This window comes from Cervus canadensis, chromosome 23 (assembly GCF_019320065.1).
Source record: "Cervus canadensis isolate Bull #8, Minnesota chromosome 23, ASM1932006v1, whole genome shotgun sequence".
In the NCBI taxonomy this organism is placed as follows: Eukaryota; Metazoa; Chordata; class Mammalia; order Artiodactyla; family Cervidae; genus Cervus; species Cervus canadensis.
In genome coordinates, this window is record NC_057408.1 from 36392772 (window position 1) to 36406298 (window position 13527).

General features: G+C 40.0%; 1 protein-coding gene across 1 annotated transcript in view; it reads right to left on the reverse strand.

Moving 5' to 3' along the window:
- ELP2 (elongator acetyltransferase complex subunit 2) overlaps window positions 1–13212 on the reverse strand; it is a 51252-nt gene extending 38040 nt beyond the window's left edge. Inside the window, exons 1-3 of the mRNA XM_043443760.1 lie at window positions 12991–13212; window positions 5946–6024; window positions 3053–3123 (exon numbers count right to left, since the gene is read on the reverse strand). Of these exons, the coding sequence (XP_043299695.1) occupies window positions 3053–3123; window positions 5946–6024; window positions 12991–13128 (288 nt within the window). The 5' untranslated portion in view covers window positions 13129–13212. The remainder of the gene's footprint in view (window positions 1–3052; window positions 3124–5945; window positions 6025–12990) is intronic.
- Window positions 13213–13527: the final 315 nt, after the last annotated feature.

A 13527-nucleotide genomic window follows, 5' to 3' on the forward strand; every position in this document is an offset into this window, starting at 1 on the left:
TTGTTCTGTTATTGTGTATTTTTAGAGTTCCAAATATGTAAGATTTACCACTTTCCTTGAGAGGTATGTTTTGTAAATTGTTGTCTGCTGAAATAGAGTTATCTTAAATATCTCAATTGTTTTTCCTATTACTTAAGTAGAACTCTGCCACTCAAAAAGGCAATTAATAGTTATGTATAAGGCTTTGTACACTAACTTCCTGTAGTCATTAACCTTTGACTTCTCTGAAAAAAAAAAAAAACTTTTTTTTCTTTAAAAAAACACTTTTTAAAACTCAAGTAAACAAAATCACTTTAGTACACAATTAAACACTAGAGATATGGAACAATCTTCATTAGAATGTTAGCCACGGAAATTTTGTGTCTTTTTCCTTCTTTATACTTCCTGGTATTTAAAATTTACTGTTACTATTGTTGCTCAGTCACTAAGTCATGTACAACTCTTTGCAACCCCAGGAACTGCAGTATGCCAGGCTTCCCCATCCTTCACTATCTCTTGGAGATAGCTCAAATTCATGTCCACTCAGTTGGTAATGCTATCTGAGTCTGTATAATTACCTCCCAAATGTTAAATCTGTGGAAAAACTCATTTCACACCTGTTTTTTATCTTTTATTTTATACTGAAGTATCATTGATTTACAGTGTTACATTGTGTTATACATATTCTTTTTCATATCCTTTCCTATTACGGTTTTGAATAAAGATCCCTATGCTATACAGTAGGGACTTGTTGTGTTATTCATTTTATATAGTTTCTATCTGCTAATCCCAGGCTCCTAATTTTACCCCATCCCCATCCCCTTCCCCCTATGGCAATCATAAATTTGTTTTCTATGTCACTTCACATCTTTAAGCATAATTTTATTTCAACCCTCAGAGAATCTTAAAAGATCAAACAAAACAAATCTCTCAAGTTCACTGGCTTGTTAAAAAACAATGCCCACTGGTCAAAGACTCAAATCTCTCATTATGCCAGCTTAGAACTATTTCCTTTTATCAGAAGTCAAGATGCAGTGAGCACCTGTGTGCGTGAAAATGCATACCAGACGGAACCTTTAAGCCTCTCAAGTTACAATGTGTGACTCCTTCCCCCAAATCCTTTTATTCCCTTCATCCCTCTTTGATGCCTTTCATCTTCCTCCTCTTCCTGTTTGGCCTCAAGCCTCCTTTCTGGCCATGTCTAAGTTCTCTGCCATCAGATACTTAGCCTGCAAGTCTCTCTACTGACAGAAGCTTAGAGCACCCCTGACGAAAGAGTCTTGCAAGTCTCAACTCAAGGTCTCAAAAACGAGTGCTCAAGTGGTTCTCTCTGAATTCCTCTGTCAAGATAAGTCCAAATAGGAACTGCTTTGCTACATAAGCCTTTGCAGTTCTCATTCAAGTCTAAGTGACTCCACAATCCCCACCTCCAAACCTGGCCCCTTTCTCTGGAGACAAGTCTGGGTGTCTGGCCAGCAATACAAGTAAAATGTTTACAACATCTTCCCTCCCACTTGCCTATTTTGCTTTGTAGAAGCATCTTTCTTCCAGGGCCCAGAGACAGAATCCCACTGTTTTTGATTTCTCACTTCTCTACCCACGAGCTTCCCACTCCTTTGGCAACTATCTAGTCAATGCCAAAATCATTTTGCCTTCAAAAATACATTTCATATCTCTTCCTTCATATTTTTTCCTACCCCAATTTGGCACACTCCTGTCAGACTCATTTTCCTTTGACATACATACTCCACTGCCTAGAAATCCTGCTGCTGCTGGTGGGTTTAGTTGCTAAGTCGAGTTTGACTCCCGTGACCCTATGGACAGAAGCCCACCAGGCTCCTCTGTCCATGGGCTTTTCCAGGCAAGAAATCCTGAATGACTTCCAAATGCCTGTTCATAAAGAACAAACTCTTGAACCCAAAGTCTCACAAGATCGTCTCCTCCTCTTCTTACTAGAAAAGTAACACTTCTACTGCCCACTCTGTGGTATCGAGAAATATTTCCAAAATTGTGTTCCTCAAAGTTACAATGGATGCTAAGGGACTTAAAGGCGGGTGGGGAATCAGTCTTGAAGGAAACACTGGTTGAAAAAAGATGAGCAGGTCTGTCCATGTCGAACTTTTCAGAGCCTTCACTATGCTCATGTACACTTAATGATTCTCTAAGAGAAGTGTATGTGTAGTTTTTCCACAGTGACCAAAGATTCCTTTTTACAGAGCTTAAAGATGAATAATTCTCTGAACGAGCTCGAAAAGCCCTGCCCTTAAGACATATTAGGCTATGGTGGAAACTGGATACTTCTGAGCAAATGGTCTCCTTTCTTACTTGAGCTTTGATTCATGCATTTTTCCTACCTTAAGTCCTCAACCCTTTCATTCTTCCTAAGAAAATCATCTCATACTATTAGACTCAACTCACGGGCTGCCTCTTAAATCCCTATTGAACTTTCACAGCAGCATGGTTGTGATTCAGCAAGTGCAAGCACTCACCCACAGAGCCACCTTTGTACTTATTAAACAAATCTGTAGTTATTTAAGCATATTTTGCCCTCAATATATATGCACAACTCATGAATAGGATTCTGCCTCACTTGTATCTTCTGCATGGCAGATGTTCAAATATCTGATGCACCAACTTCACATTTTTAATCTCTGCTTCCAACTAGAACCAACCTAAACGTCCATCCACAGAGGTCCATGCACACCCAGTACTGCATATAACAACATTATGCAAAATTATATAAATCTATATCCACAAGGCAACCATTGTCCTATGCACACAGCAGTATGAATTTTTGCGGTCACTGAAAACAAAACAGCCCATGTAAGAGCACTTTGTAAATTATTTCAAATGATAAGAAATTCAAAGAAATGACTGACAGCCTATGAATATGGAAGCAGGTATTAGAAGGAAGGGGACAGGACCTATGACATGGAAGATACAGGATCTGGATTACTGATAAGCAAGAATGAGGCACTTCATCAAGGAGGAACACAAGAAAAATGACAGGAAAAATTGAAAATAAATGTAGATATGACAGTCATTTCTTATAACCATAAACATATCTACCCACCTGATTATTCTCTATTTCCCAGTGAATCACTTGATTATCAGATCCTCCAGAAACTAATTCAGTTGAAGGAGCTGAAAAAAAATTGTATCTCAGTGAACATTTTCTTCCCAGCTATTTTAAAAAACTTCAAAGCTATGGAAAAAACAAAACTCATATACCTTTACCTGTATTCACCAACTGTTAAGATTTTGCCATATTTGCTTAATATCTTGCTCTCTGTATGTACATTTACACACACCTCCATTTTTGCTTTTGACAAACCATTCAAAAATAAGTTGGAGGCATGATGACCTTTGATCCTCAAGATATTTTACCCTAATCTTCTCAAAAACAGGAACATTCTCCTACATTGTTGTAGATTAGTCGTTCAGTTGTGTCGGATTGTCTGCAACCCCATGGACTGTAGCCTACCAGGCTTCTCTGTCCATGGAATTTCCCAGGCATAAATACTGGGGTGGGCTGCCATTTCCTTCAATAGGGGATCTATCTCGCCAATGCAGGGATCGAACCTGCATTTCCTGCATTGACAGGTGGATCTTTTACCCACTGAGCCACCACATATAATTATCACATTCAAGAATGTTAACACTGACATAGTAATGTTATGTAATAATACATATTAAAATTTCCCAAGATTGTCCCAGTAATGTCTTCTGTAACTTCATTTTTAGTCAAAAATCTAAGGACCATACATTATGTGTTTGATTGACACATCTTTTAAGTCTCCTTTAATCCTGAATAACTTTCCAGTTTCTCCTTTTGTTACAATGCAAGTCCGGGTCAGTTGTTTTGCTGAATGTCCCTCAATGTGTATCTGTCTGTTTGTTTCCTTATGAGACTCAGGCTAAATACTTTGGGTGGAAATAACATATACCAGCCATTACAGTTAGCTGGTGCTATCAAGTACATGAAATATTTTTGAAATCAAACACATATTTCAAAATAGCTCCTTCAAACATTTACTTCTTATTGATAGAAGAAAATGAATAAGAATCAAAAAGGGGGAAATAATCTAATTTTGGTTTGGATTTTCTGTTTATTTATTTCTGCTGGTTTATGTTTAGATAGGTGAAACAGCTGGCAGACTATCTAAACACATTAGATTTGTACTCAAAAGTCCCAGGCTCATATCCTAACCCTGCTGCCAGCCAGCTGCGATCTTGGCCTTTAATTTCTTCATGTGTCATGGCAATTAAGCCACCGACCTAACTATATGATTCTGATAATTGCTCTAAGATACACGAAAGTAATGTGATAAGAATCAGATGTTTTAAAAATATAAAATAATATCACTAGAATTTTATGTCACTGATATATGAGTTAGAAAGAGTACCTGAATTATCTGGCAATAGAACCCAATTCTGAGAAAATCAATCATAACTATAATAGATTTCAGTGATACACAAGCAATTCATTTTATGTAACCTCACTTTTAAAGGGAAGATAAAACATACAAGCCCAAATTAATACTTTAAAAGGAATCCCTATACTGAGATTCAAGTAGACTTTGATGTCATTTGGTGGCAATTAATATAATTACAATTGTATTTTAATATATGCACTAACAGCCACTCTTTCTACTATTTAATGGTTTTTACTGACCTAATGTGACTAACCTTGCATTACCAACTGTAATAAATAGCTTATTAAACTTTTTTTTAATGTCACAGATAAAACCATAGCCAAGTCTCACTAATTCAGGAAATTCTGCCTTTGGGCCTGGCTCAGAATCCACTCTAATGTTCTTGGCCTGGAGAATCCCAGGGACGGCAGAGCCTGGTGGGCTGCCATTTATGGGGTCGCACAGAGTCGGACATGACTAAAGCGACTTAGCAGCAGCAGCAGAATGCTCTCAATAAATAGTTGCAAAATCAAAAAATAAAATTAATTCAGAGTCCATAAAAACACGATAGTAGGTATAGTTAAGACATGAAGAATTTCCACAGGATTTTAGAAGCCCATCTAAAAGCAATGTTAAATAAAAATTCTGGAGTCGTGGAATCTCAGAGATGAAAGACACCTGGAGATAATCTAGTCCAGCAATTTCCAAATGTTTTGATATCAGGACTCACTGACACTCATAAAATTTTTTGAGGAGCCCAAAGACCTTTTGTTTATATAGGCTATATGTGCCAGTATTAATCACAACAGAAATTAAAACTAAGAAATTTGAAAAATACTTATATATTAGTTCACTTACAAATAACAAGAACATAACTTTTTTTATAGGGAGAAACCCTGTATTCTCCAAAACAAAAAAATTAATACGAAGAAAGGCACTGTTTAATATTTCAGAAAACTTCTTTAAAGTCTGACTTTATTAGAACACACCTGAATTTTCATATCTGCTCCTGTGTTTAAACTGTGGCAACATCACACATTATATAGCCACTGGAAAATGGCACTGCATACTTGGGACAGAATGAAGACTAGGAATAACTTCTTAGTATTATTCAGAAAATAATTTTTACCTCATAGGTATCAGGAATCACTCACTGATTTAGTCCAAAGTTTTACTTTTTGTATATTACTAAGATGCAAACTAGGGTCAACAAAAATGCAATGCCTTGCCTAAAAAACCGATTGTTTGTCTGTGGCAGAAACAGACTACCTACAGGCTGAGTTTTCTGAATCCCAGTCCGGGCTCCAATACAAGCCCTGCACACAGGCTTTGGATCAAAAGCTGTGGGCAATGGCAGGGCTCTCGCCTCAGTAAGGGGCTGCCTCTACCCTCATCCCAAGTACTGCTGTGTCATCCATGCTTCAGTTGCTACAAAGCAGAAGTAGTATAAGTCAGATATTTCATTGGGCATGTCAGTTTTCTTCTCTTTTTCTAAATACATAATATCAGATACAGTAATGCTAAACTAAGAGAAGTCAGATTGATACTTACAACCATCCTGTTTACAAATCCACTGGAGGCAATTGACTCGAGCAGCATGACCATTCAGGTTGGTGATAACAACCCTTTTCTTTAGAGGAGAAAACACCAGTTAGTATGTTGGAATGTATCCCACAGAGGAGCTGATAAATTAATAAAAATCATATTTCAGAAAATGTTCAGGATTACTTCAAACAGAATCACCTTAACTCATAAACTTAACCATGGCTTAAGTCATCCATTCACTTTTTAAAATTCATTCTTGCCTTTTTCCCCACTCCACATTCACTCAGCCCTACTCTCTTATTTAGGGAGTCTGTCTCCAAAACCCCAGACTAGACAAGAGCCTATGTTCTCACTGGTCTCAGGGCCTACTTTTACCATGCTTGTACAGATTCAAGAATTTGGTTGACCAAAAGAAAAATCCCTTCATTCAGAGAATGCATGATTGACGGATGCAAAACCATGGCTTACTTAGCATGCCATGGCTGATCTGGTGTTGGGTTCTTCAGCCTTAACGATACAAGGTCACTAGGCCACAACTACGAAGGTCCTCAGACATCAGATCCCTTCAGGGCCTATGGCCAGGTTGCCTGCAGATCCTCAGACTGCTGCTTTCACCAGATCACTCCACACCTGGGCTTTCTCTACTTCCCCCACTGCTGGAGACTCTGTGCCTACTGGGCCCTCCTCTTACAGCCCTTCCTCTACCGGTTGCCTGGAGCACTGACTTCACACCTGCTTGCAGGTCAACTGGAACTCTCACAGCTGAGAAAAAGGTATACAAAGGGAAATGTGAATAAGCTAATATAGTTCACATATGGGTTATATGAGTTTGGGAAACAATTTAAAGCAGGGGCTGCCAGCTGCTGGGATCTAATGCCTGATGATCTGAGATGGACCTGATGTAATAATAATAAACTGCACAATAAATGTAATGACCTTGCATCATTCCAAAACATACCCTCCCATCCCTGGTCTGTGGAAAAACTGTCTTCCATGAAACCAGTCCCTGGTGCCAAAAATATCGGAGCCTGCTAAAGTATTTCATTGTCTTTCTCACCAGAATGAGAATTCCTTGATGGACAGGAGTCATAACTCATTATTTTTGAGTCATCGCCCTCAGTTCAAGGCTAGCCTCAAAAGTTTGCTGAATGAACATCATCTCCAAAGTTTCACTTTAGCATCTGACACATTTAATCCTATATTTAATTAAATACCCAGCCAACAATACTTAACAAAACTTTCTAGGATCCATACACCTTTTTTCTTGATGTTAAAATCCCCTGAGATAGCCACCAATTTATCATTAAAAATAGAAATGTGGTAGAAGAGATGGGTACAAATCCATTAGACAGCTGCAGAAAGATAGGCTTCTACAGTCTTAGTTGATGGCCAATGTAAAGCTTACCCTTGGTTTTATGTGCTTTATCTTGCCAGTTAAGAGTGCATGGAAAAGAACAAAGCAAGAAGCATAACCCTCCCAGACATCAGACAATGCTACAAAGCTACAGTAATCAAAACAACATGGCACTGGCAAAAAATAGACATATGGATCAATGGAACAAAACAGAGAGCCTAGAAATAAGCCCACACACCTAGGGTCAATTAATTTTTGACAAAGGAGGCAAGAATATACAATGCAGAAAAGACAGTCTCTTCAGCAAGAAGTGTCAGGAAAGCTGGACAGCTGTATGTAAATCAATAAAGTCAGAACACATCCTCACATCAAACCCCAAAATAAAATGGCTTAAAGACTTAAATATAAGACATGACACTGTTAAACTCCTAGAAGAGAAAATAGGCAAAACAGTCTCTGACAAAAATTGTATCAATGTTTTCTTAGACCAGTCTCTCAAAGCAACAGAAATAGAATCAAAATTAACAAATGGGATCTAATTAAACTTATAAGCTTTTATACCATAGCAAAGGAAACCATAAACAAAACTAAAAGACAACCTACAGACTGAGAGAAAACATCTGTAAACGTTGTGACCAACCAGGGCTTAATTTCCAAAATATACACATAGCTCACACAGTTCAATAACAAAAACAACAACAAAAATTTTCAAAAAATGAGCAGAAGATCTAGACATTTCTAGAAAGAAGACACACAGATGGCCAAGAGGTATGTGAAAAGATGCTCAACATCGCTAATTATTAGAGAAATGGAAAGCAAAACTACAATGAGATATCACCTCACGCAAGTCAGAAAGGCCATCATTAAAAAGTCTACAAGTAACAAATGCTGAAGAGGGAGTGGTTGTAGCAGTGGTTTACCCTGCTACACTGTTGGTAGGAATGTAAATGGATGCAAGCACTATGGAAAACAGTACAAAGGTTCCTTAACAAACTAAACATAGAACTACCAAATGATCCAGATATTCCACTACTGGGAATATACTCAGGAAAGGTGAAAACTCTAATTCAAAAGATGCATGCACCCCAATGTTCAAAGCAGCATTATCTTTACAATAGTCAAGAAATGGAAGCAACCTAAATATCTATCAACAGATGAATGGATAAAGAAAATGTGATATACATACAAACACACAAGGTAATATTACTCAGCCATAAAAAAAGAATAAAATAAGGCCATTTGAAGCAACATGGATGAACTTAGAGGTTATCATACTAGGAAAGTCAGAAAGACAAATATCATTATGTGGGATCTAACATATGACACAAATGAACTTATCTTCAAAACAGAAACAGATTCACAGACACAGACTTGTCATTGTCAAGGGGAGTAGAGGGTGAAGGATGGATGGATTCAGAGTTTGGAATTTGCAAAAGCAAGCTACTATATATATGTATAACTAAATCATTTTGCTGTACACAGAAACTTACACAGCATTATAAATCAACTATACTTCAATAAAATAAAGTTTTTGAAGAGTGCATGGTAATAACAAAACAAAAACTGGAAGGAGGCAAGCAAGCTCAAGAAAAATGAGTAGAACTATTTCAAAGTTCTCTGCATTACATAGGAGGATGATGGAACTTTTAAAGTATGACTTATTTACAATGATTTAGGTGTAAAGCAAAGTGATTCAGTTATTCTTTTCCAGATTCTTTTCCATTATAGGTTATTGCAAGATACTGAACATAGCTCCCTGTGCTATACTATAGGTCCTCGTTGTTTATCTATAAGATATATTGTAGTACATATCTGTTAATCTCAAAGCCCTAATTTATCCCTCCCTGCCCCATTCCCATTAGGCAAAAAAAGTAAGCTTGTTTTCTGTCTTTGAGTCTACTTCTGTTTTGTAAATAAGTTCCTTTGTAACATTTTTTAGATTCCACATGTAAGTGATACCATATGGCATTTATCTTTCTCTGTCTCACTTCACTTAGTATGATAATCTGTAGGTCCATCCATGTTGCTGCAAATGGTATTACTTCATGCTTTTCATGGCTCAATTGCATTCCCTTGTGTGTATGTGTATGCGTATATATATATCTCACCACATCCTCTTTATCCATTCATGTGTTGATGGTCATATAAATTGCTTCCATGTCTTGACTGTTGTAAACAGTGTTGCTATGAACATTGTGGTACATGCAACTTTTTGAATTACAGTTTTTGTGTTTTCCAGATATATGTCCAGGAGTGGGACTGCTGGCTCATATGGTAACTCTAATCTCAGTTTTTTAAGGAACTTTGAACTGTTTTCCATATGGCTGCACTAGTTTACATTCCCAACAACATCCTAGGAGGGTCCCCTTTTCTCCACACCCTCTCCATATTTATTATTTGTAGACTTTCTGATGACAGCCATTTTAACCAGTCTGAGGTAATACCTCACTGAGGTTTTGATTTGCATTTCTCTAATTAGTGATGTTGAGCATCTTTTCAGTTGCCAGCGGGTCGTCTATGTGTCATGTGTCCGTAGTTGTTCAGTCACTAAGTTCCATCTGACTCTTTGCAACCCCATGGACTGCAGCTTGCCAGGCTCCTCTGTCCTCCACCATAGCCCATACCATGCTCAGATTCATGTTCATTGAGTCAGTGATGCTATCTAACCATTTCATCTTCTGTCTGTATGTCTAGGATGATGGACTTTTTAATAAAATTAATAAACTCAGTTCAGTTGCTCAGTCATGTCCCACCTCTTTGTGACCCCATGGACTGCAACACCCCAGGCCTCCGTGTCCATCACCAACTCCCGCAGTTTACTCAAACTCATGTCCACTGAGTCGGTGATGCCATCCAAACATCTCATCCTCTGTCGTCCCCTTCTCCTCCTGCCCCCAATCCCTCCCAGCATCAGGGTCTTTTCCAATGAGTCAGTTCTTCGCATCAGATGGCCAAAGTATTGGAGTTTCAGTTTCAGAATCAGTCCTTCCAGTGAACACCCAGGACTAATGTCCTTTAGGATGGACTGGTTGGATCTCCTTGCAGTCCAAGGGACTCTCAAGAGTCTTCTCCAACACCACAGATCAAAAGCATCAATTCTTCAGCACTCAGCTTTCTTTATAGTCCAACTCTCACATCCATACATGACTACTGGAAACACCATAGCTTTGACTAGACGGACCTTTGTTGGCAAAGTAACATCTCTGCTTCTTAATATGCTGTCTAGGTTGGTCACAGCTTTTCTTCCAAGAAGCAAGCGTCTTTTAACTTCATGGCTGCAGCCACTATCTACAGTGATTATGGAGCCCAAAAAAATAAAGTCCGTCACTGTTTCCCCATCCATTTGCCATGAAGTGATGGGACCAGATGCCATGATCTTAGTTTTCTGAATGTTGAGTTTTAAGCCAACTTTTTCAGTCTCCTCTTTCACTTTCATCAAGAGGCTCTCTAGTTCTTCATCACTTTCTGCCATAAGGGTGGTATCATCTGCATATCTGAGATTATTGATATTTCTCCCGGCAATCTTGATTCCAGTTTGTGCTTCATCCAGCCCAGCGTTTCTCATGATGTACTCTGCATAGAAGTTAAATAAGTAGGGTGAAAATATACAGCCTTGACATACTCCTTTCCTGATTTGGAACCAGTCTGATGTTCCATGTCCAGTTCTAACTGTTGCTTCCTGACCTGCACACAGATTTCTCAAGAGGCAGGTCAGGTAGTCTGGTATTCTCATCTCTTTAAGAATTTTCCACAGTTTACAAAACAAACAACACAACACAGTCAAAGGCCTTGGCATAGTCAATAAAGCAGAAATAGCTGTGTTTCTGGAACTGTCTTGCTTTTTTGATGATCCAGTGGATGTTGGCAATTTGATCTCTGGTTCCTCTGCCTTTTCTAAATTCAGCTTGAACATCTGGAAGTTCACAGTTCACATACTGTTGAAGCCTGGCTAAAATTTTCAGCATTACTTTACTAACGTGTGAGATGACTGCAATTTTGTGGTAGTTTGAACATTCTTTGGCATTGCCTTTCTTGGGGATTGGAATGAAAACTGACCTTTTCCAGTCCTATGGCCATGCCTGAATTTCCCAAATTTGCTAGCATATTGAGTGCAGCACTTTCACAGGATCGCCTTTTAGGATCTGAAATAGTTCAACTGGAATTCCATCACCTCCACTAGCTTTGTTCATAGTGATGCTTCCTAAGACCCACTTGATTTGGCATTCCAGGATGTCTGGCTCTAGGTGAGTGATCACACCATCACGATTATCTGGGTCATGAAGATCTTTTTTGTATAGTTCTTCTGTGTATTCTTGCCACCTCTTCTTAATATCTTCTGCTTCTCTTAGGTCCACACTATTTCTGTCCTTTATTGTGTCCATCTTTGCATGAAATGTTCCCTATCTCTTCTTGAAGAAATCTCTAATCTTTCCCATTCTATTGTTTCCTCTGTTTCTTTGCACTGATCACTGAGGACAGCTTTCTTATCTCTTTGCTATTCTTTGGAACTCTGCATTCAAATGGGAATATCTTTCCTTTTCTCCTTTGTCTTTCACTTCTCTTCTTTTCACAGCTATTTGTAAGGCCTACTCAGACAGCCATTTTGCTTTCTTGCATTTCTTTTTCTTGGGGATGGTCTTGATCCCTGTCTCCTATACAATGTCAAGAACCTTCGTCCAAAGTTCTTCAGGCACTCTGTCAGATCTAATCCCTTGACTCTATTTCTCACTTTCACTGTATAATCGTAAGGGATTTGATTTAGGTTATACCTGAATGGTCTGGTGGTTTTCCCTACTTTCTTCAATTTAAGTCTGAATTTGGCAATAAACTAGTAAAAAAAAAAAAAAGCTATTTCCTACATTGCATTTTAATTCCCAGTATTTTACTTTTTATATTTAGGCGTCTTTTGAGAAGCAACACTAACTGTATTGTCCAAAATCAGCCAATGGGAACGAGGTCACAATGAACTCAGGGAAGAATGCAGAAACTAGTCACTTGTGAAGTTTGGTAGCGAAAAGGCCAAGAAAATAATCATCTGGGTGCAGTTCTGGGAATGGATAAGTGCTTAGGAGCTCCACCTGCTAGGACCTTTGCCCTAATGGCATATTCCTTAAAATGTCCACTCCCGAAGCTAAACTGCAAGAAATATTTCTTTGAAACTGAAAACAGCAATAGTTTATTAAGTAACACTTAGGGAAATACAAAAATGAGATAGCCCCAGATACATGTATATGTATGGCTGAATCCCTTCACTGGTTACCTTAAATTATCATAATATTGTTCATTGGCTAAAGGCAAACAGAAAACAAAAACTTTAAATTTTAAAAGAATGAGATGGCACCTGTGAGATGGCTTTAACCCACATTTAAATGCAAATCTTTTCAAACCCAAATTGATTCCTTAACAGTGTTACAGTTCCACAGAATGCTTCAGAAAAGGTTGTCACCGTTTGAAATTCTGTGTGGCTTACAGGCCACCTGTAGGACACGGTGACCCCAGGCTGACGCAGCGCAGGAGACTGGCGAGAGGCGAGTGTCGCGCGCCAGAGCCAGACCCACCGCCCAGACACCCTTCCCGAAGTGGATCCGGCCGCACACCGGATCTCCAGGCTCCGGAGCAGCGTCTACAGAGTCCGCCCCCGAGCATACGCAGCAGATGGGGCGCCAGAAGCAGACCGGGTCCGGCCACTTCTCTCACCTGAGGGTCATAGAGCACCACGGAACAGGACGTGCCGAAGGCCAGAAGCCCTCCGGGCCCGGGGCTCCAGCTCAGGGCTCCCCGCACCCGGTTCGGGCAGCAAAACACGTGAGACGTCTCCAACACGGGTGCCACCATGTTGCTGTCTGGTCAGCGGCCGAAACCTGGGCACGCACTTCCGCCCTCGGAGCGGAACTGCCTGCCCGCCGCGTCTTCCCGCGGGCGTTATCCGGACCGCGTTTCCGAGGCGGCCGGGGGCGGGGCGGGGGCGACCCCGCCTCCGCCGGGCCCGCCCCACCCCCACCCCCACCCCACCCCCACCCCAGCCCGAGCGGCCCAGAGTGCGTGTGGTAACCTCTACCAGCCCTCGCGTCGAGGATCGTGGCCCAAGAACGGCCTGCGTCCTGGGAACACAGACGCGACCGGAAGCGCTCAGAACCCCCCAGAAAGACCCAGGACTCGTGTGCCCAGAAAACGTCCCGCTGCCCTCACTGCCGGGATCCCAGCGGCAGACCGGGCTGGCTTGGTGTGGTGGTG